Source organism: Zonotrichia albicollis, chromosome 3 (genome assembly GCF_047830755.1).
Source record: "Zonotrichia albicollis isolate bZonAlb1 chromosome 3, bZonAlb1.hap1, whole genome shotgun sequence".
NCBI lineage: Eukaryota > Metazoa > Chordata > Aves > Passeriformes > Passerellidae > Zonotrichia > Zonotrichia albicollis.
This window is the reverse complement of record NC_133821.1, coordinates 96,940,768-96,964,379: the sequence shown is the minus strand read 5'-3', so window position 1 is coordinate 96,964,379 and position 23,612 is coordinate 96,940,768. Positions and strand designations below refer to the sequence as shown.

The window sequence follows — 23,612 nt, the reverse complement described above, 5'->3', positions numbered from 1 at the left end:
ATCCCAAAGAAAAGTTGCAAAAAGTTGCTGTTGATGGATACAGCCTGCATGAAACAGAAGTGAACAACGCACACACAACCAGTAATAGCTGCAGACTTCAGCCTTAGGTCCCAGTCCTCACCTCTCAAATGAGAACTTAGCACATGTTTTAGATTAAATTACTGCAGTAATTTATCAGTGTCACCACAAAAAAAAAAAAAAAAAAAAAAAAAAAAAAAAAAAAAAAAACCAACCAACCAAAAAAATTCAACAAAGACAAAAAAAACACCCAGAAAACAAAACTTTTTTCTCCTCTTTAATCAGTAAAGAGAAATAGGTTTTTTGCTCAACAATTGTGTTTTCAAACAGAATAAAGAATCCAGAATGAATTAAATCATTACTTGGCTTCCTCACTGCCAAGACTCCTATTATCCTGGAATAATGGATTCTGTAATGTTTTAACAGCAGCTGAAATAAGGAGGAACCAGTGCTGGCAGACATTCATTCCTGTTCATGCCTTCTATCTGGAAAATGCTTATAAATTCATATTCATGTCAAAATTATAGTAAGCTCTTCTTTATATTGCTTTAAAATTTGGTCAGTACCAACAAAATACCCTGCTTCTATTTTTTAATATGGTGAAGTGCTTTAGTAAGGTTGCCTTTTTCCCCAGAGAAGTGTGAGGTCTTTAACTCTCAAACCAGTACTATTATTTTGTCATAGAATTCTCATTTCTTTAATTCATCATTTTCTTCTTCAAAGAAGTAAAAGAAATATCATCTGAAGGTTTTATACCTGAGAACTTGTTCTGCAGAGTGCAGTAGTTGACTCTAAACATATTGTTTATTGAAAAGTAAGTTGAAATTTTGTCTTTTTTTTCTTGTAAATTTTAGCAAAATTCAAGCAAAATTTATTTTAGCAAAAAAAAAAACCATGTTTTTGATGGGTTGTTCTTTTATTGTAGCTGGTCACTGTGGCTCACCAGATCCGATTGTAAATGGCCACATTAGTGGAGATGGTTTCAGTTATCGTGACACTGTAGTCTACCAGTGTAATCCTGGCTTTCGACTTGTTGGTACATCTGTCCGAATTTGCCTGCAGGACCACAAGTGGTCTGGGCAAACTCCTGTTTGTGTCCGTAAGTACAAATAACTTTTCACTGAATTGTTGCTACTATTTTAAACATAATTGAATATTAATACTGGATTGGATGGTTTTTTTATCTTTTTCTCTAATATGTTAATATCTTGTCGCATGAAAACTAGAGCTTGACCATAATAAGCCTATTTTATAAGTTCTGTTTTAGCAAAATCAACACACGTAATATATAATGGGAAAGATTTACTCCCCAAAATTATTTCTTTATAGTCATAAGAAAATTAGATTAAAAGAATCACTACTTCAGCAAAGCAATACAAGACCTTTGAAATTGGAATGCTTCAGAACTCCAGAATATTCTGAAATAGTGCATCAAATTTGTTTGACTGTACTACATGTTTAAGCTTGATGGGAAATAAAATTCCTCCATTCGTATTAGTAGGAATTTTTAAATGCATTTGTTATGGTCTAATGCACATCAGATGTGTGTGAAAATGCATATATTTTATATCTATATATATACACACATATATATATATAAATATAGATTTAGATTAATTACAGCTTTCAACATAAGGTAAAAAGTAGCACAGTTAAGAATTCTCAATAAGTGTATCCTATTCTTTTTCTTATATGTCTTGTATAAATTTCTTAGATGTCTTGTATAAAAAGACAAATTGAGAAGGGAAAAAAAAAAAAAACAAAATCAAAAACCAAAGTGACAAAGGACCTCCAACCTGCAAGTGGTTCCATGGATCAGTACCTTTCACTTAGGTGCTAACCTGCATATTTTTCTTCTAACAGCAATCACATGTGGACATCCTGGGAATCCAGCTCATGGAATGACCAATGGCAGCGAGTTCAATTTAAATGATGTGGTAAATTTTACCTGCAACACTGGATACTTACTTCAGGGTGCTTCTCGAGCGCAGTGTCGAAGCAACGGGCAGTGGAGCAGCCCTTTACCCAACTGCCGAGGTAAGAGTTTTACCGTGCCTCAAAATGCTCAAAAAAACTCACAAGCCTGTGCTTTAGGAACTTCTTTTCACCTTTATTTGAATTTCTGCATTTCTATACTAGAGTTTGTTGTTACAGCTGACTGTTGGGGAAGCTGAGATTTTCAGTATTTTTTCCTCAAAGATATCAGACTGCAATCACCAGCATTTAGTTCATAGACATATACAGTGAACTTTGTATCACAAAAGTTATATTACATCGATAAATCACAGTTGCCTGTATAGCCAGACTTGTGTGCATTTTAATATAGTTTTCACAAATGGTCATTATGAAATTGAATATTTATGTATAAAAATATTATTCTTTTTTTCCTAGTAATACCTGACACATGTGAAACCTGATTTCTCTTACATCACCCCGAAAAAAAAAAAGGGGGGATAAAGTAAGATTTAATTTTGCTTGGTTTTTTTGCAAGGACATCTGAGTTTGATTTCTGGTGTGCTATGAGTAAAGTGGACATGTTTGAGAGACGAGAATGAAGCAAAAGTTTGTTATGAGAAAATCTGTATCAAATGAACATATTAGGATAGTACAAAGAAAAAACATTTTAAAATGCAATCTACAATTCCCAGATTGAATTCTTTATCCAGATCCCACTAATGTAATTAAGATTAAAACTCTCTGAAATTAACCTTTTTTTACTCCTTCCATTTTTGACCAATGTTTTTATTTATTTTCTTTAATTTTTGGCTATTGTTGCAGAATATGGAGCTAGCATCTCATCTTTGGCCTGTTCCATCAATATATTGACCAGACACCTAAAATCAGTTCACTAGTTTAGTGTTTTTATGTTATATGCCCCAAAAAAACTCCTACTGGTACAGTACATGCTTTCTCAATGCTGAATCCATTAAGATACTCATATTTAATGATATTGTGAAACATTTTCTTTTGAGTCACTGAGGCAGACTGAGTATCTTCTGACCAAATCATAGATGCAAACTGACAGAGAAGTGAAGGCAGGACATGAGGCAAATCATGTAAGATATACTGAAAGATCTCAAAGGCCTGGGGAAAACTTCTTGAGATACTCTATATCCTTCTATGCCCTTTTTGTGAAGGGTCTGGAAGGAAATGTATTTTAATGGCTATAATTTATAAATGTTGTTCCTGGTCATATTCAAACCTGGAATTATCTGGGTTCATTTATAAATGTTAATAACACTGCTAATTTCCAAATATCTAAACCAAAAACAAATTAAAAATGCTTAGTGTATGGAAAAAATCTGATGGCTACGTCTGCTATGAAACATGCAATGAGATAGAACACAAAAATTTCTCCAGAAATTCAGTGGTTACTGAGCTTTACTTGAGTATTTTCTTTCACTATACAAATATTAGAACAGTGTAAGTACTATGCTTTTGTTCTTTGTATCATCTTTTATAGGCTAAAGGAAATTGCAGGCTGCAAAGTCATTCTAAGGATACAACATTGGAATTGAAGATCATGTAATAAGAACTTAACTTCAGCTATTGTACTTTTATTATCTCCACCTGTTGGTTTATTAAAAATCTTATTGTACTACAACTGTTGTTTCCAAGAATAATAATTATCTTTTGTGATTAGCCCATCATAATATTTCAGAGATAGCTGATGCAATTTCAGGCTCACTGTGTGTGGAATTAGATCTTTCATTCTCATTAAAACAATAAAGAGATGGCAATTCACTCAGTCACTACCCTCAGAATTTATTCAAGTGAGTTAACTAACATAGCAATATAATTATTGGAACAGAGAAACAAGAGTTAGCAAACTGTTCCTATTTAGGCTCATGGGTTTTTTCCCTTTTATACTGTTTTCTTCTGCTGCACCTAAGTGTACAAACTCGTCTGTCTCATCTGTGAGGCATTTAAGTTTTATTTGTTGGAAACACATGCTTTTTCACTTATACCATAGATGCAATCAGAATCTGCTCTGTTTGACTGCCAGAGGAAGAGACAGAACAGCTTTACTGAAGTTCAACCATAGCTGAGTTACTCAGCTGTTTACATTGAACTTCGCTGCATTTATTACAAAAAAACCAAATCTAAATGAAAGCAAGGAGAAACAATGCAAAGACTAAGAAGATTTTTCTTTAAAGAACATAAGAATTAGGATGCTTACAGTTACTACAACATTATTTCAGTGGTCTCTCCTGTCTATTTTTGTTTTCCTTTTAAATTTTTTTCACAGGAATTAAAGTTTGAAGCCAGTTTATGGTCTGAAATCCTGTTTAGGGATGGTGGTTTTCTGAAAGGAATGAGTATTATAGATCCAACTCTGCCAAGATCCATTCACTTAAGAATGGTAAACTCCTACCAGAATGGAGTGGCCCGGAGTTCTCTTAGCTTGGTGTCTACAGTTTTGTCTATTATCGTGCAGGTGGTGAGAAGCTGGACTTTTGCCATTCACTCAGTGCTTCTTCACTTCATTCCTCTCTTCACTTAATATTTCTTTCTCTATAGCAAGATATATTTTTGAGTGACTGCCTTGTATCTCTTCCATCATGAACTGCAAGGATCCACCTAATTTCATCACCTGCTCCATGCACCCTGCTAAAACCCAGAGTGCTTTCCTGCTGATCATAACACTGCAACTGCTCACCTCTGTGACCGAGCTTAACTGATTTAGAGGGTTTGAAAAAGTTGCCATGAAATTTGCAATTTTTCCAAGAAATCTCTCCTAATGGAGAGTAATATACTGTCTAAAGTAACAATAATGGTTGTAAATGTATTTGTTCACCAGAAGATACTTAGTTGTACTGTAAAGGGAATATTCAATATCCACATCTGCTAAAGCATATCAGTGTTAGAGTAGTTCTATACCATTCTCCTAGTACATGCATCTCTGATCTAGAAATGTGGGGGATTGGTCCTTCAATTATATGAAGATTTAAAGTGCTGTAAAATAATTGCCTTGATAATTGGCATTGTTTCTCATTTTAGTTAGGGTGGTTGGTTGACCTTGCAGTAAGTATGTAGCAGTTTCTCTTGGCTGTTCCTGCTCACTTTTCTTCTCTGGCACAGGTTGCAGAGAGTATCTACTCCCTCGTGCACTGCCTTCTCCTCTAAACTCAATTTTCCCTTTCTTACTTCTCACTGTTGTGTGTGTGTGTGGCCTCCTCTCTCTGGTGTATTCTGCCCTTTCTTAAATATACCTTCAGAGAAACAAACTTTTCTCATGGCTCACATCTGATTTGAAGAGAGACTGAGAATTGGGGTTGTTCAGCTTAGGGAAGAGAAGGCTTAGGGAAATGTTTCTTATCATATATACGTATCTAAGGGACAGTGTAAAAAAAGAGGTCCAGACTTCGCAGTGATGTTCACTGAAAGTATGTGATGCAAAGGGTACAAAATCAAACATAAGAAAAAGCTTTTTAAATGTCAGGGTGATAAAACACTTGAATAAATTTCCCAGAGACATTGTAGATTTTCCATTCTTACAGCTATTCAAAACCAAACTGGACAAAGCCCTGGGCAAACTGTTTAGTTGTCACTTTCAAGTATTCTTGTATACATATGATACTAAAGACCATATATATATACACCAGCAATATTCCTACGTCAAATTTGGTGTTAGTGAATTGATTAGAACTTACTAAGTTCTAAAGCAAGTAATAGCGCTTTTTCTGGCGTAAGCCTTTACTTCTAGAATTGCATGGAAAGCATTTATTTTGAAGTTCATTGTTTTAACAATGAATTATGAATTTGTTTACAAAGAAAGTAAATTTTACAGCTCTTTAAATATCCTGCTGGGAAAGGATAGCTTCCTAGCAAACTCGTATCATTTAATTCAACTGAGATTTTACATATGACCTTTCTTTCAAGAGTCGGTTGAGTTCACCTGAGTCAATAATGAACTTGGCTTCATTTGGCTGAGACTGTACAGCAAATGCTACAAATTAAAGAAGACTGCTACTTGAAGCTATTGCAGAATTTTTTTTTTTATGCTGAAACTGAGCTGTTATATGTGCAAACGAAACCTTGATATTTTAGGAAAATAAAGCTGGTGCAGTTCTTAGGCACCCTTTTGCAATGATACATTTCTTCTGTCTGTTGTGTCAATAGTAGGTTAACGGTTAAGTAATCAGTGACAGGAAATTTAGTAAGGAAATTAAATGGGAGGTTTTGGAGAAGAAAAAATGTAATGCACACAAAAGATCACATTTGCTATTTAAGCTCTGCATGATAAAAACTTGTATGAAAAAAAGGATTTTAATGTTTGTATTTCCTAAATGCACTGCAAGCACTGAATTGTTTTGCAATGGGAACCTATGTTCCTGCTGTTTCTGTCACAAGTGAAAAAGAGCATGTTGTGATGTTAAGGTACTTTGTGAGGTAGAAGCCCCAATTTTTAAAAAAATTTTTAAACATTCATGTCTATTTTAAAAATTGTATTTAATCCTTTTGACGGACTCAGTATTTTCTAAAGATTGGTGACAACTTTTTCTGTAATGTGAAGGTCTCTGAAGTATGACTTTAAATTCATCATTTAAATTCATCATTATCCACATGGACTCTACTTTTATTTATTTGATAAAGAACAGGTCAAGTAGGTAGTTTACTTGCCTTTAAACTGGAACCAAATGGCATCAGAAAAATTACAATACCCAGATCTCTATTCTCTGCTGCAAACCTGCCTGCGTAGAGCTTGGTGCAGCCTGGATGTGCTACCCCAGAAGTAGTTATGACTATATTAAATCCTAAGCCAAGTATGTTCACTGTTTTGTTTGGTTTTTTTTCCATTAGCAGTTTGGAACCACTTTCCATTTAGTCTTTGGAAGCAGAGAAAGCCAATCTTTATTCTTTCTACTTGTCATAATAATTCCTAACCACCAAAATGAGAACTGAATCAGGTGGTCTCATCAGGGCTCTGCACTCCTGATTGCACTGCAGGTCATTTCTCCACATATTATGCCTGAAGCAAGAACTGCTGTATTAAACACCACACTTTCTGCCTGTATTAAGGCAGACTTATATTCATAATCTCTACCAGGAAATATCCTTTGCTGCTGTTTCCTTCAGAATTCCTTTTATCTTTTTATAAATGAGATTTAGGAGCTTTCCTCCTGTTAGAAATATATTGCTAAAGACCAGAAAAACTTTGATGGAAATATTCATTTGGCAAAGTTGCAGAGGTTTGAGCTAGCTCACATTGTCCAGCCTGTATCAGTAAGTCCAGGCTATTTGTTAGTAATAAAGAATTCAGTTCTCTATTTATACTGCATTTGTACTGAATTTCTAAATTGAAAGGTTTATCTTTCTTTATCTCATTGGTCTTAGATTCTTGAAAAGTTTAATAAGGCTTTTATGTCTTATCCAGATACTGGTATCTAGAAAGAATTGGTAATTTTATTGTGTTCTATTTAGTGGCTATGTCATTTGAATCAGTGGTAGTATGCTCCACTCCTTCACTGACAAGAAAAATAACCTTTCTGATGGCAGCTGATAGACTGAGATTGGTGACCAATTCTTCTCATCCAAAGATAAAGCAGCTTGGAATTTAGGCAGTTTTCAATCTGTGGAGTCAAGGATTTGTATAAGCTGAGAAATGCATTTTGTTCAGTTTTGTTTTTTCCAGAGTCAGAGGCCTTTGTTGTGACTTATTTATACTTAAATGTCAGATATGGCTAATCTGTTCATATTGATAGCATGTTGATATTCCTCAGAAGGACAACTTGTACTTGAGTGAGTTTCCTTAATAAGGAGGTGGAGTGCCACGGGAGGTGCCTTAGAGTGTCTGAGATATTCTCTTGATCTGGCAGAGATGCCCCTCTCTGGAGTGAAAACAGCCTGGAGATCAGGCAAAGACATTTCAAAGGGTAGTAAAGACATCTTTTGAGGCAGTTGAAGAGGTCCTCATCCAGGTGAAAAACAATGCTTAGATTAATAAAGAATCTGAAGAAAAAGACTGTAAGTCACGATCCCAGAGTTTGTAACATTCTGACAAAACATATTGTGTTAATACTACTTGTACATAAATGCCCAAAAATTAGTTTTGCATACAGAGAACACAAGAGTAAAATAACAGGTAAGTACTTTGTCTTTCTGGTCAATTTGCTATTGCAATACCTGGCAAAATCTGAGAAGTTTTTATTCTTGTTTATTGTTGACTTTGCCTTGTCCTTTACTGAAATTCCATTTACTGGCAATTTTGTCATCATGCTTTCACAAGCAGAGCTTTCTTTCTTTTTATTGGCAGCATTTTTAAAAACTTGTCAGAAAACCAGAGTGAATTCTCCAGTCTTTATTCACTCTAGAGTGTTAATCCCTAAACATTTTCTAGATACCAACATTAATGCAATATTTTTGCATAATTTTTTTTTAAATTAAAAAAAAAAAAAAAAAACAGAAGAAGAAACGAAGTACTGTGAATGATGTAGTTTTTGAGTACTGTGAATGATGTAGTTTTTGATGATCATTCAACTTCTTAACAGAAAGCTGCCCTGGAGGACTCTGACATGATCTTTTAACTTCTTTGTCCTCAAGGGTTTGAATCTCCTCAGTGTGAGGTTCCAAATTTATCAGGGCAGGCTTGGAGTATTCTCCAGCTTTTCTCAGAAGACTTAACCAAGAGTGACAGAATTCATTTCCCATGCAACTCTTGACAGGTGTCATTGAGAGGGAGCAATCTCCATCTACTCTCTCTGTGATTTACAATTGAGTCCCCAGGGTGAAAGGCAATTGGGGAAATACTGCCTTAGTTCTGTATGCCAGCCAACTCAAATTCTTTTCTAAAGTAGTCCTTACTGCAGCCCTTCTTAGCAACAGCACAATTGTGTGTATATTTAAAAACTGATAGCTGATCTTAAGTGGCACTGCAGGCATAATTGTGGTTACTTTTTAACTTGAGGGATCGTATTCTCTTGCATAATCATTTGGTAAGAATTCATGTATGATGCAAGGATTTTGTTCACAGAGCACATGCTTAAATTATGCATATGGTGACTGTTTTGTATTTCATTCATCACTGAGCTGTCTAAACAGATACTGCTGGTATTGAAGTGAAAACTCTGAATCACACAGAAAAATTGATTCTTTGGGACTGCAATATATTCCTTGAACATTCCCTATTTCTGGTCTGCATAGAGAATTAACTTTTTCTGTTCTCCCTATCGACTTGCAAAAATAGTTCAGTTAAAATTGCTTTTGGATGGCTTTGGGCCAGCATATCTTCATGAAACAAAGTTCCTTTTAATTTCTAATACTGACTTCCCATAATAAGCAAACTTGGCACAACTACCTGTTAAACCAAATATTTTGTTTTAAACATTTATATTTGATTTTGTTTTCTATTAATAATCTCAACTTCACTAAAAAAGGGACAGCTCACATGAATGCTGGTTAAAAATTAAGCCTAGGTAGAGAATTTAATAATCCATAGGATGAGAATATTTGTAAAGAGTTGTATTCATGAATCTACAAAACTTTTAATAAATGCAAGAATTTTTACCATGCAGCAGATTTTTCTTCTGTTTCATTAGACTATTCTGAGATTAAAATAATTTGAACTATTACTTTCAATGTTCTCTTGATTTTCAACTAATCTAGTGCATATTTGAGTTCAATAGCAATGATTTTCTCTAAATTGCAGTGAAACAAATGCACTTTTTGTATTTTCTTTTGAACAAATTCTAAAAAGGCATTTCACTGTTTATTTTTCTGCTTTTTCTTTTACATATTTTTATCTGTACTGCATTTCCCTGTTTATCACTTTGATTCAGAAATAAAATAAGCAGTCAATATTATAGTTTAAAAAAATAGCACTTTCTGATATTCTGGAGTTCCCACAACTCCCAAATGAGATTTCTATGTGACTGATAAGTCTATGATACTATGATGAGTTGTCTACATTTTTGTTCTGGAAGGCACTTTCTTTTAAAGGTTTGTGCCTGTAGATCTCTACTGTCCTTCCCATTCAATCAAAGAGAATACCAGAGCATCTGCAACTTCAGTCTCAGAATAAACAACAATAACAGCAATAAAACCCAAAACAAAACCAAATAAACAAACAAAAACCTTAAAACAAACAAATGCAAAACCCTTAAAACTACCAAACAAAACCACCCAAAAAATCCCACCAGAAAGTAAACTGAAAATATAGATATCACGAAAAAGGATTCTTCTTACATCATGAGAAACTTAATCTGATAAACAACATGAATCTTGTCCTACAGCTTGGGAAGAATTCAGTAGTAAGTTCATCATGCAAATTTGCACTAATTTTGTATATTCGTTAATGACATTTTACTGTAAAAGTGGATGTCCTGTTTAAGCTGTGAATGCCCAGTTTATAGTGCTATATTCCTTAGATAAAACAAATTTGGATGATATTAAATGCAGACTACTAAACATGCATCTGTACTGTAGATCTCTGTGAGTATAGCAAGGAGTTCTATTTGTATGAGGATAAAATTTTCAATGATTTTAAATATGATTGCTATATTGATAAACTGATATTAATTCACCTTTGGACTATTGGCAAAGAAATGTGATTATTATTTTTCCACAGGATTTTGCATATATTGTTACAGCCATAAAGCACAATTCCATCTTTTTTTATTTGTGTCATGTAAGGGAAGAGCTGCTCTTGAAGGTGTAGTTGCTAGAACAGGTAGATATCAATGGAGTGGTTTTTTTATTTTGCCATAGTTACTTTTTGATACAAGCTTTTGTTGGAAAATGGTGCACTGATTATAACATGGGTATAGATCTCAAGAAGACCGGAATTCAGTTCTCTACCAGTACAAATATTCCATACAACTCTGGATTTCATTTTTTGATATGGTGGATCACAATAGCGGCATTGTGTAACTGTGAGGTGGGAATCAAATCACCATAAAAAATAGTTTTAGCTTAATAAAAAGTTTTTTAAATATTCACTTCTATGTCTGAAATTAAATCAATATGTATTTTTAAATTAAACAGTGCCCTGACATGGGAGCAAACTTGCTTCTACTTATTTAGATGGGTTTTCATTTGAACCGAGTGGCACATTCACAGGAATTGTTTGGCACACGGCTCAGGGGTTAGTATGGACAGGAGGATCATTCTTCATGAGCTGTTCAGAGAAATTCACTGTGTTCTGGAGGGTAGCAGCACACAGTGACATAGACTGAGCCACCATCTACTGGCCTCATGCCAGAAAACAAGTGCTGGCTTTCTTTAATTCACATTGATACAGATGTGTATTCAAACGTTTAGGAACATGTATACATTTATGTGGAAAAATTAAGTGTAAGGATGTGTTTGTACAAGGCAACTTATAACTATGCAGAGGATGCAGGCTAGTTCCAAAAGCAGAAACTTTACAGCAGCATCCACCCAGCCCTACACTGTGTCTAACTGCCTAGGAAACAGAGTTAACCAGGATGCAGATTGTGCTGTTTCTGGGAAGTGTGCTGGTTTCTGTAAGAAAGGATTGTACTGTGAGTGCATATGAGCTCCTTCAGATCTAGCTTAATGTTTTAGTAAGGTAACCTGTCCGTGGACTCTACATTTTACAGACTTTCACATATGTCCCTGTTGTACAATGATAGTTATATTGCCAGTGCAAGAATTAGACTTAGCTGACAAAGATGAGTAATTGTGAAAAAAAAGCAGTAACAAAGAATGTGTCATGTAACAGAAAAAAGCATTTCTCTTCATAATACTCTTAAATAGAGATCCTCCGAAGAAAGGATTTTTGGAGCTCTTCAAAGCAAGTACAGAGACACAGACTTCCACATCCAAATTTTTTGCAGTTTTCGAAGAGCAGTGAGATATTAGGACTTGATATTTTTCCCTGTCTTATGGAACAAAAAAATAGCTAAGAGCTAAAGAGGTATTTTTTTCTGTCAATGAAGTCTTATGTAAATACATATTTATTTAACCTGAATTTACCTGATTTCTGTATAAAATGTTATGGTTATAACACTATGCTTAAATAAAAGTTTATATATGAAATATAAGCTAAACTATTGTAATGTAAGCTGAATGTAACTTCTCTATTGAATTATTTCATAGGATTCACCATAAATCAAATAGGAATATTTTCAGTTAGGAGACAAAAGTTTTATTACTGCTCAGGAACACAAAAACACCAAAACAACAAACTGATCTCTTTCATTGAACATAATCATTCTATGTAGTACCTTTCTAATGCTTTGTGTGCATCGTTGTAATACCTAATTTTTAAAAATTTATTGGATTTTTCTATGTAATTGTATTTTTAGTGTTTTTAATAACAATTGGTACATGAAAAATAGGTTTCCTTATGCCAAAAAGAGTTCTTTCCCCCAAATATTACTTCTAAAATAATTTTTATGAAGGAAAACTTTAGATTAATATGAGACATTCTTTAGACCAAGGTAATGTTTGTTTAGAAATGTGAGTTTAAAATTATGAGGATTTAACATTTTTAAGAGCATCGCTTTAAAAGATAAGGATAAATAAATTAAAACTGTATTTTGCTCCAGATTAAATTTTATTATGTAAGATTTTTTCTGAAATCCTGATGCTTTTTAGCTGATTGAATGAAATGTCCCTTCAACGAATGAGTATTTGCACAAGATGCCTTGTTCTAGAGTGTTGCCTAGTCATCACATTTAAATCTTATGTATGGCTAAATTTAAGCTTTTGAATAAAAGGAGCAAAAAGCAGTCCATTGAAGACTATGTATATCTTACTTCTAAAATTATAATCATATCTATATTTTGTCCGTTGATTTATTTTTCATGAAAATTGATTTGAACTAAATGACATACTTGAAAAGTAGATTCCTGTGGTTCTTTGATGAGCTTTAATTTATTATAAGAATTATATTGTAAGTGGTTTTTTTAGTTTATTTATACTGTTATCTTAGGAATGAAGATGGGAGGGGTGGAGTAGGTGTTTGTAACTTTTCATATAGTTTTCAGATTAACAGACAACAAAACTGAGTGTTTGAAAAAGTCCCTTCAAACCCAAGCTGTTAAATGATTCTATGACTCTGAGGTCACTGCAAAGTATAAAATGAAGGGGTGGGGACAGTAGCTACACTTTATATAAAAGCAAAACAGTAATGAAAATACCCATAATTTTTTATGTTTTTAATGTCTATCTGAAAAAATTACTTCATGCTTTTTGGTGCTTACTCTCACTCCTGCTCCCCTATGAAGTATTTGCTTTTCACTGTTGTCCTTTACCTGTTTTACACATTAATAGCAGAAAATTTTCCTTAATATTTGAAGCAAATTTTCTCATTAGAGTAAAATTTTTAAAAAAAGAAAATTTCAAAGTGTTATCTGAACTGTTCCTTCACATAAAAATTATTTAGAAGACCAAACTAAGCCTACCAAGGGAATGATAAAAAAAATCCCTCCAATTTCTCTTTCATCTTTGAACCACTTGTATACATGATAGTATGTATCTTGTCCAAGATTATTAAAAGAACTAGAGTAAATTGTAGTATTACTTTCAAAGCAAAAAGGTCTAAATGTCTTACTTAGGTGTTAATATTTCTGATATTTAAATCAAATAAAACCTACAAAGGAACCGTAGATGAACCACAGTCACGAGTTTCTCTTGAAGCAATGAAAATCATTGCTATACTTATTGCTGTTATGCCTCAGCAATGAAAACTGTTTGTCTTACAGTGGTGAACTGCTCTGATCCTGGCTTTGTGGAGAATGCAATTCGTCACGGACAGCAGAATTACCCTGAAAGTTTCAAATACGGAACGAGCGTGGCATACCATTGCAAGAAGGGCTTTTATCTCTTGGGCTCATCTGCACTGACCTGCAAAGCCAATGGGTTATGGGACAGATCATTGCCAAAGTGTTTGTGTAAGTGTCCATTTGGTTGGATTAGCATTAAAGAGTTGTACGTGATTTTAAATCATGATAGAAAAAAGTGTAGCCATCTATTAAGGAGCAGTGTGGACTTTAAGATCAATAAATTGCAAATTGTACATCTCAGTAAGGAAAGATTAAGACAGAATATCATGCAAATTACCATTATTAAAAATGTGTTTCCAGGGAACTGTGAAACTATTATTTCAAATGCCAGAAAGTCAACATTAATTTTCCATATTGGTAAATTGTTAAGGTGTCTGGAAAGAGCTAGGGAAATCTAAAATTATTATTTACTTGTTATAATCTAGAATGTTAGTCTTAGACTATTAATGCCTATATCAGATATTTATATTTTTTTCAGACTCATTGTAGTGTATATATGAGAACAGATCTGTGAAATATTGCATAGAAAAATTTGGCTCAAGAGGGTCTTTTCATAACATCACTTAATATTTCCTCCATCGCTTTCTCCTCAGAGAGGGAGAAAATCTGGTGTTTCCTATGATCAGTAAGCTTCATATCAAACAAAATAACAATATGCTTGAGTTTGATTTCCATTGAGATATTTTCCTTCTCTGATCACAGTTAATTTGCTGTCATGATTTCTGATTTGCAATGCAATAAAAAGAAGTAATAAATGAAATTGAAATATATTTTAATTTGACACACATGAGATGCTTTTAAAGTTTTTGCTTTACAAAATTGCAATTTTCTATAAAATCATTTATTTCATAGATTTACACTTATGTAGCAGAGTAATGAATGTCACTAGGTTGGTGAATTTTTTTCTTTATTATGCCTTTCATACTGCTATGTATGTAATATTCACATGACCCAAGTAGTTTTTTTGGGTGGTTTTTTCACAATAATCTATGCTTTCAATGTCTGTCAATAAGAGCTATAACCTGAAAAAGGGGGTTTATTCACATTTCAGCAGTAAAATAATTAGCGAAAATACAAAATATTAAATACAAAGTAGCTGCATATTTTTTTTTAGTTTGGCCAGAATATTTACTGGCACCAGCATGTTCTTTACTTCTTGTATCTTAGAAAAATAAATATGATTTAAAATTATAAAAATTATCAGTAATCCATTTTCCTCTTGCTCACTCTAGTTCATCATATTGCTAAAATAATATTACAGAATAAATATTTTATTTCACTCTGCTGCTTAAACTGTACCTAGCTGTAGATATGGTAAAGCTACTTATGTCATCATATCTGCAATATATAAGTGCATTACAGCAATAGCCTTATTTGGTGTCTTCCTTCCTATTGCTAACCAAAATAAGCTGTGCTATTTGTAGGGAAGGGTCATGAACAGAAATGAATGAAGAAAGAAATCTATATATTTTTAGAAAAAAGCTAAAGTGGATAGGCTAGTTTTATGCATAGTTTTGTGCTTAATCTTGCAAATGACCAATAAATCATCTATAGCAAGAAGAAAACAAAAGCTATGTAAGAGTTGAAATCCAGACAGACATATATTTTGTGGAACCAGCCTTGTATTTAAACTTCTAAAAGTTTTTTTTCCGTGCTATGAAAACATCTCATAAAGTTTTGTTCTTTCCTCTGTTAGCCATTTCTTGTGGACATCCTGGGGTACCTGCAAATGCAATTCTTTCAGGAGACAAATTTACATATGGCTCCATAGTTCACTATTCTTGCACAGCGGGTCGAAGGCTCATAGGAAATTCTACGAGGGAGTGCCAAGAGGATAGCCACTGGAGTGGGACCCTCCCTCACTGTTCAGGTACTTGTACCAACCATTATCTGAACGTCACCTTCTCATACGAGTAAGGCTGTTCTCACACTTTTTTTAGCCAAATATTTGTTTTGTTTGTTTTCTGGCTATATTTTCATTGCACCAATAGCCACTTTGCTGTATCACACTCTTTTACTGAAATATTCTCATAATCATCTTATTCTCTTTGTCATTGCTTCACAACTTCACTTCTCAGCAAGATGCTCTAGTTGTATACTGCAGTGTGTAGAAGACACAGCAAAACAGTGTTTCAAACCTGGTCAAATTTTGCTTAAAAAGAATGCATGTGTTACATTGTATTTTTATGAACATTTTTATGTGTAAACAAAAGTTTTTACATCAGAAAATTTTGATTAGGAAACTCCACACTAAAGGTATTAAGGTAAACTTTTACCTTAAACCCTTATAACTTGTACATTTTGCTCCTCTTTTCTCTTGCAGAAATATACTTTATTATTGTCACAATGTCTTTATTATTGTCATAAATGTCTGATGTGTTCTTGGTGCTTTGAGGAAGTACAGGAACAGTTCATTCTTCCCTAGATTATGCAGATCTAAAAGAAGCCATAAAACATCACACAGTTTTTTTGAAATGAAAAGTTCAGGCCAGGATTGGCTACTAAAGACACCCACAGCATATTAATAGCTTTTGCAAGGGAAACATGTATACGCACTTTGGTATATAAAAATCAAATACCTGAATGGTTATAGAAGAAAATTTTCTAGTGAGAAAATTGTTCATGATTACCCATTATACAATCTTAAAACTTCCCTTGAGCTATTGGACATGCCTGCTGTTGGGCTGATGTGATTCAATGTGGCTCAATTCAAATTTGTCCTAATTTAAATAGGTATAAGGTACTTTGAATTATTTTCAGTACTTTGAGAAAGCTCTGAATAAGTTCATTGAAAACAGTCCATTTATGAGCTGCAAAGATGGTTCTGCAAGGATGCTGAGCAGACTTTGAAATACTGAGAAAAAGAAATGAATTTAAATCACTACTGTTTCTTTTCAGTTTTCTGCTGCTTAAGGAAATAGTTTAGATTCTTCTCAAACTGCTAGATCTCACTGCCATCATGGTCTCCATGCCTAGACCTGAAAGGCATCACTACACAATAAGAAATCTTTTCTTGCTTATCTTAAGCTCACATTTATGTCACTTTCACGTTTTCATCCAGCATAATATTCCAGATCTGAAATAACCCCAAGACTTGAATAGCTAGATAACAATCTAGTGCTGTTATCCAACATTTCTCATCACAAAAATATTCTGTTGATGGAGAGAAATTTTAATTGCTAATAATTGACACTCTTCAGATATTTTCAGTCATGAATATGACAGTATTTTGTAGACTCATCAATTTTGAAAGCATTTAAGAGCCCTGTACTCATGTTTTATGGTGGGGAAGATATGTCTGTTGTAACTAAAATATTGTTACTGATACGGAATTCAATTTTCTAACTTTGAACACCATCTCAATGGGTCCCCATCTCATGAGCAAGGTAATTCCCTAAGAAAATGAAAATCTACTTTGTTGGCTCAATGTAAAAAAATCAATGAACCCCCCCAAAAAAACCAAACAAAGAAAACCCTAAAAAGGTATCTCACTTCTCTATGCTATTTAGAATTATAAAACGAACTACACTTTCCAAGTTAGATATTCAGGAGATTAATCCATCAAAATCCAATATGAATAATTTGTTGTCATAATGTCAGTGAAAGAATGATTGTGCCCAGGCTGACTGAGAACTCTAATTGGTTTTGTACTTCAGGGATATGAAAAACAGTCCAAATATAATGTTTAAAACCTGTAGTCTCTTTCAGACTGGGATTCATTTCTTAGTTATATATTAATATATGTTTGAATGCTTGATGGTTCTATGATGGTAGAAATATGATCTCAGGGTTTGTTTTCACCTGGGACCTGTTACAATGATGGACTTTTGTAGCTTATGAATTAAGCAATAGTTGACATTTTTATTTAAAAATGGATAATGGATAATTCAATAATGGATAATGAGTCTTCTGCATTGCTGAATAAAAAGAGGTGTAGATATTACTGTAACTGCCTTTGTCTATACCCTTTGATTAAAACATTTCATGGTCCCAGTTCAAATTTCCTCCAAGTAAAAACTAGTCATGTTCAGGAAAAACAAAAAAATGTCTAGTCATTCATCTGGAATTCTCAGCAAAATCCCTAAGCAACTGAGACATCATCAAATTTTCAGAATCATAGATCATTCTGTCCTAAAAATCCCTTTGCATTCACAAGCCAAAGTGTATGCGATGTATCTGTTTCATGCCATTAACATGCCACAGTGGGAGCCTGAATCAGAGTCCTCATGTTATTTCACACATTTTAAGCAGACAGAAGTGTCTGTGAAATAGTAATGTCTTACAGTAAGTGGAAGCAGGTAGCTTCCAGAGGCCACATCTGGATTTCTGCTTTAACAGTACCAGGGCATAAGTCATGGATGACCCCTGAGACCATTATATTCATTAAATTAATTTAGACTGATTAATTTAACAGGGTAACTTTTACCCATCACACCTGGCAGTCCATCAAACCACGCACAAATACATTACAAGTTTGTGGGTGCTGGAGATAATTCTCAACAGTCAGTTTGGAGGCAGGCACTGTATTTTGGAGAGTGAGTTTTGTTGTACACAGAGAGACAGAATATGCCAGCTGACTTAAGACACACACTGTTTACAAGCATGTATTTATACCAGGAAATCTGGGTCCAAATGCTATAGGACAGTGTGACAAGTGCAATCTATTCTAGAAGAACCTAGTACTAAACAAAGTGAACAAAATCAAAGCCCATAAGTTAATCTTGAATTTAGGAATTGTCTTGGCCTCCTTTTGTATGAAATCATGATTGTATCCACACTTACTTGCTATTATTAAACCTTTATGGCACATAATTGTGCTTTCTGACATAAGAAAATTTTGATTTCTAAATAAACTATTTGCGTTTTCTCAAAAATTTGGTATTTTTTCTCTTTGTTTAGAATTTTATCTTATATATAAGAGGAGTGCCTATGAAGAAAAGTCCATTTAAGAGTACACAGACTTAAAACTATTAAAATATTTACATGTATTTTGAAAAATAAAAAGCAAACCCAAAAATAAAATCAAAGTCCAAAATCAAAACCTACAGTTTCAATAATATGTTTGAGTTTAGACACATAATTCAAAAGTGGAGAACAAAGGATAATATTGCTGTTAACTGCAATATAGACACAAAAGGATTTAGGAGATAGGCAATTTTATGCACAAATTTATAATAAGTTGTTGATACTGAGGACATACTTCCTTAACCATCTTGAATGGTATCTTCTGTAACAGCCACTTTATGTGATAAAGCACTTGACTGATTCATCAGACTTATGAGGACATCTTTGAGAGCTCTGTCTTGCAACACATTCTTTCTCTTCTAAATTTGTGACCAATATTTGCATAGAAACAATGCAGTGTCTCTATTCACAAGGGAGTAGTTTCACTGCCGCTACATTCGCACATAATGTCCCTGCCAATAATTGCGCCTGTTGTGTTTTGCAGGAAACAATCCTGGGTTTTGTGATGATCCAGGAGTGCCAGCCCACGGGTCTAGACTAGGGGATGAATTCAAAACTAAAAGTCTGCTGCGTTTCTCATGTGAGATGGGTTATCAGCTGCGAGGCTCTGCGGAGAGAACGTGCTTGCTGAACGGCTCCTGGTCAGGTACCCAGCCTGTGTGCGAAGGTGGGTATTGGCACATCAGTGTTTTGACACTACTGACACACTGCCAAATGGCTTTTTATTCTTTAATTGTAATTTTAATTTCTTTAATTGAAAAATTTTATTAGGTGGAAATATGCTTTCATAACATTCTGCAGAAAGGTGATATAAAAATGTTTAAAAGCGGTTCATGTTTTGCTTAAAAACTTGCATCTAAACTGCTAAAGTGTTGGAATATATATTTATAAGAAGTTTGGGAGAAAATAATTTTACTTACAAAATAATTAGCCTGAAAATAAGTAATTGACACCTGAGTTAAATGTTAAAAAAATGCTTTTGATTGAAGAGATATGAAAATGGAGTGATAAATAAATCTGTCAACTGTTTTTTAATAATAAAATACTTTCATCTTCTCTTTCTATGCAATATCTATGCATCAGGGACTGAATAAATGATAAAATACAGTTGTATAAATGAATATATAAATTAAGTATAAATGAATAAATCAGTGCATATTTCTCAACAGAAGTTGGTCTATTTTCTAATGAGATATTTTTATGCTGCCTCCTTCAGAAGAAATGCAACAAAAATATTTCTGAAATCACATTTTAAAACCAGATAAAAAAACATAATAAAGAATTTTTACATTTTTGTGAAGTTAAAATTGGGAAGCAGTAATAGAAGGCTTCAAATTCAGTTTTATAATGACTGCTCATTTTCTGAGAATGTTTGAAAAATTGCTTTATCTAAGTCATCAGAGTTAATGAATTATGTAGTGTCTGTTGTCTCCTAAACCATGTGATGAAATGGAAGATAGAACAAAATATTTGTTACCTAAATTTTTTTTACCTAAACTTTTTATTCTGAGAACAACTATTCTTTTGTATTATTCTTCAGCACAGACTAATCTTCTGTCAGTGCAGATAGCATCATAACTGTATAAAAATGGCAGTGGGCACAGGATCAGCATTTGAATCATTATTTTCAGCAGAAAACTGAAGTTTTGCAGTATCTTTTCTGCTTGCCTTACATGAAGACATTAACTATAGTAGGACAGCAGAAGTCAGTGGCAATTATCAGTGTTTTAAATACCGCTTTTTTCCAGCTTTAATCATAGTGTTTGCTTCAAACTTGTCTTTTCAGAAAAAAAGAAAAGAAAAAAGCCTTATTTGTTTTTTCCATTTTTATATAATCCTTCAATTGTTTCCCATTTATTCTAGGTAACAATGAAATTAGAAGTACATTTATTCATTCCCGCAAGTACAAGTTACAACCTGTTGAATTTTTTTCTTCACTATTTGAAACTTTAAAACTTAAAAAGTGCGTAAAAAATAATTTTAAAAAGGCATTAAGGCATTATTTCAAACATAAATAGTGGACAAATTTTTAATTGGCAAATCGTATTTGTTTTAATCACAAAACCTAACAGTGTCATATTTTAATTATTAGATTATAACTATTATGTTGGGAGCCATCCAGCAGGTGCACCTGCAGCAGGTCCAAGTCTTTTCTCTGCTGGGGATGCCAGAGGTGAATGCAGTACTCTAGGTGGGGGTCTCAAAAGATTGGAGTTGCTAGAAAAGTTGTTAGGAAAACTCAAAACAAAAACCCAAATTATTTTAATGATTGGTTGGTCCACTGGGAAAAAAAACATTGGTTGGTCCACTTCCAAAAAAACCCCAACATGTAATCAAAGTAATCAAGTTAAGCCACTGTCAAATCTTGAACATATGAAGCTGACACATAATTATTGCCTTAAATAATTGATATAGATGCCCAAAAGATATGGAGGCCACTACAGAATGTCTGTTCTTTTCTTGATTCAAGAAATAAATCAACAAGAAGCTCACAATTTGCTATTTATGAATTTTTACAATTGAAAAAGGAGATACCAGAAGACATGAAGAGAATAGAAAAATGTGCCAAAAGGCAAGACAGAGGTACAGGTCTCTCAGTAAGCCCTGAATGAGCTTTATTTGCTCCAATGACTGTATTGGGTGGAGTAGAACAAAAAGGGCAAAATATCTGAATCAGGAATTCGAAAAAAAGAAGGAAAAAATTGCAAAAATAATATTAACAGAGAGAAATAAAATGTTAATTCAAGAATATCCCTATTACATATTTTCTCAGTAAAACTTGATATGGGTGTTTTCAAAGATGACTTATTAACCTAGTTGTTTTTTTTCTTTTTTATTCATCCCAGTTAGTCACCTATCATCAATTTTTTTTTTTTAATCTCTTCTTTGCAGCTGTATCTTGTGGGAACCCTGGTACACCAGCCAATGGTATGATAATATACACTGATGGAATATTATTCTCCAGTTCAGTCATTTATGCCTGCTGGGAAGGTTACAAGACTTCAGGACTAACTACAAGACATTGTACTGCTAATGGGACATGGACTGGCACTGCTCCAGACTGCACAGGTCAGAAACAAATTTTCTTATCCTAAAGCTTTACCGTAGTAAGTCATCCAGCCTTCCTATTGAAAAGTATTATTTTGATAGATAAAATAACACATTTTCCTACATTCCTGTCTTTAATACCTGAATATTTTTATATGTCTAAAGGTACATGCCCTTATAACACATGCTAGATGCTTCCAGAACTATCTTCTTAAGATGGCTACATAGATAACTTTATTGTATTTTTTTACCTCAATGTAAGCAATGTCAATTAGATTACATTAATATCTTTTAGAATAATGCTGTATTTAGCTGTCCATTTAGAGTTTCCTTTAGCATTTTTTCCTTTTTTTTCCTTGGGGCTTACGCTTAGAGAAGGAAGTTCTGCTAGCTCAAAATCAAATTTTGTGTAATTGGATACATTACTGTGCCAGTTTTTATTGTAAGCCAAATGAGTCAGAATTGATCAATCACCATTCTGCTAAGGACCAAGAACCAGGGGGCAGCAAGACTGGGTTAATCCATCAGGTAAGGTGAGCAGGGACCAGAGCAGTGCTACAAGGCAAGCAGGGCTAGTGGCTTCACTGGCAAGGCCAGACTCCCAGTACACCAGTATTTTTATAAGCACACACATGAGTATTTTTATAAGCACAAAAGAAAAGAAATCTATTAAAAGGGAAAAAAAATGCATTTCTTAACTCTGCTGGAATTGCATTGCACCATCAACTTCAGGCTTGATGTGACAAAGATCTCAGTTTGAAAGGCGAAAACGTCTGTCAAAACTACCACCAACAGTCTGCAGGACCTGTAGAGGCTCCTGTGCATGCCAGATGAGGCTATTGTGTTAAAGGAAAATGATATTTGGTCCATGGTATTGAAATGCCTCAGAAAGATAATTTTCTTGACAGAAACAAAATTTTTCTTCACAGAAAAAAAAATTTTCTTGTATTGTAAACTAAAAGAAAGGACATCAGGTATGCATAGTTTTATATTTATTTCAAAAAAAATCCTTTTTTTCTTTTCTTCACTAGTGATTAACTGTGGGGATCCAGGTGCATTAGCAAATGGCATTCAGTTTGGAAATGATTTTACCTTTAATAAGACAGTCAGCTATCAGTGCAATCCAGGCTATCTGATGGAACCTGCAAGTTCATCTACCATGCGCTGTGTAAAAGACAGCACTTGGAACCAGAGTAAACCAATTTGCAAAGGTGAGCTTTTGAATTTAACAGTGTACAAGTATTGTTTTGACACATATGTGATATTCACTAACTGCTGTCTTTATTTATTAAAAAAAAATCAAAATATTCTCTGGAACAATTACTGTTCAAATGCAACTAAAACGTTTGGATAAGTATTTCTGTAGAATTTATATTTGTTTTGCACATATGCTGTGATTGAATAGTAGTCAAAACAGTGACATTATTGACTAAAGTAGAAAATTACTCTGCAAAAAATATTGTCAGAGTGCTCAGCTTAAAAAAATACGAATGTAGTACCCATTTTCCTTTTTGGCCTATTTCTCTTGGATTACATAGAGAAAATTCTGTAACAGGATTCTGCAAACCAAGGTTTCTGTGAAAGATTCCCTTGTTGCAGTAGTGTAGTCATCAAAAACAGCCAAAAATGTGCTTCACAAATAGCTAATTACAAGTGCTAGCAGGAAGGTCATAGGCTGATGAGGCTGAAAGACAAATAAGGCAGCCTGGTGAAAATTGTTAAAACAACTTCAGCAGCCCAGGGAGTAAATTTAACAGCCTAGGGCATCTTGTGCTTATAGAAGGCCTAGGCTGCCAACTCACCTAGCACCACTTCACTGTGATATCTAAG

At 33.8% G+C, this 23,612-nt stretch overlaps 1 protein-coding gene across 2 annotated transcripts in view; it reads left to right on the top strand.

The window, feature by feature from the left end:
- The window catches only part of CSMD1 (CUB and Sushi multiple domains 1), a 1,059,975-nt gene that overhangs the window by 1,007,635 nt on the left and 28,728 nt on the right, over nucleotides 1-23,612 (top strand). For both annotated transcript variants that reach the window (XM_074538179.1, XM_074538178.1), the window contains exons 53-59: nucleotides 944-1,117; nucleotides 1,882-2,055; nucleotides 13,689-13,877; nucleotides 15,466-15,639; nucleotides 19,219-19,401; nucleotides 21,627-21,803; nucleotides 22,814-22,993. In XM_074538179.1, the coding sequence (XP_074394280.1) occupies nucleotides 944-1,117; nucleotides 1,882-2,055; nucleotides 13,689-13,877; nucleotides 15,466-15,639; nucleotides 19,219-19,401; nucleotides 21,627-21,803; nucleotides 22,814-22,993 (1,251 nt within the window). The remainder of the gene's footprint in view (nucleotides 1-943; nucleotides 1,118-1,881; nucleotides 2,056-13,688; nucleotides 13,878-15,465; nucleotides 15,640-19,218; nucleotides 19,402-21,626; nucleotides 21,804-22,813; nucleotides 22,994-23,612) is intronic.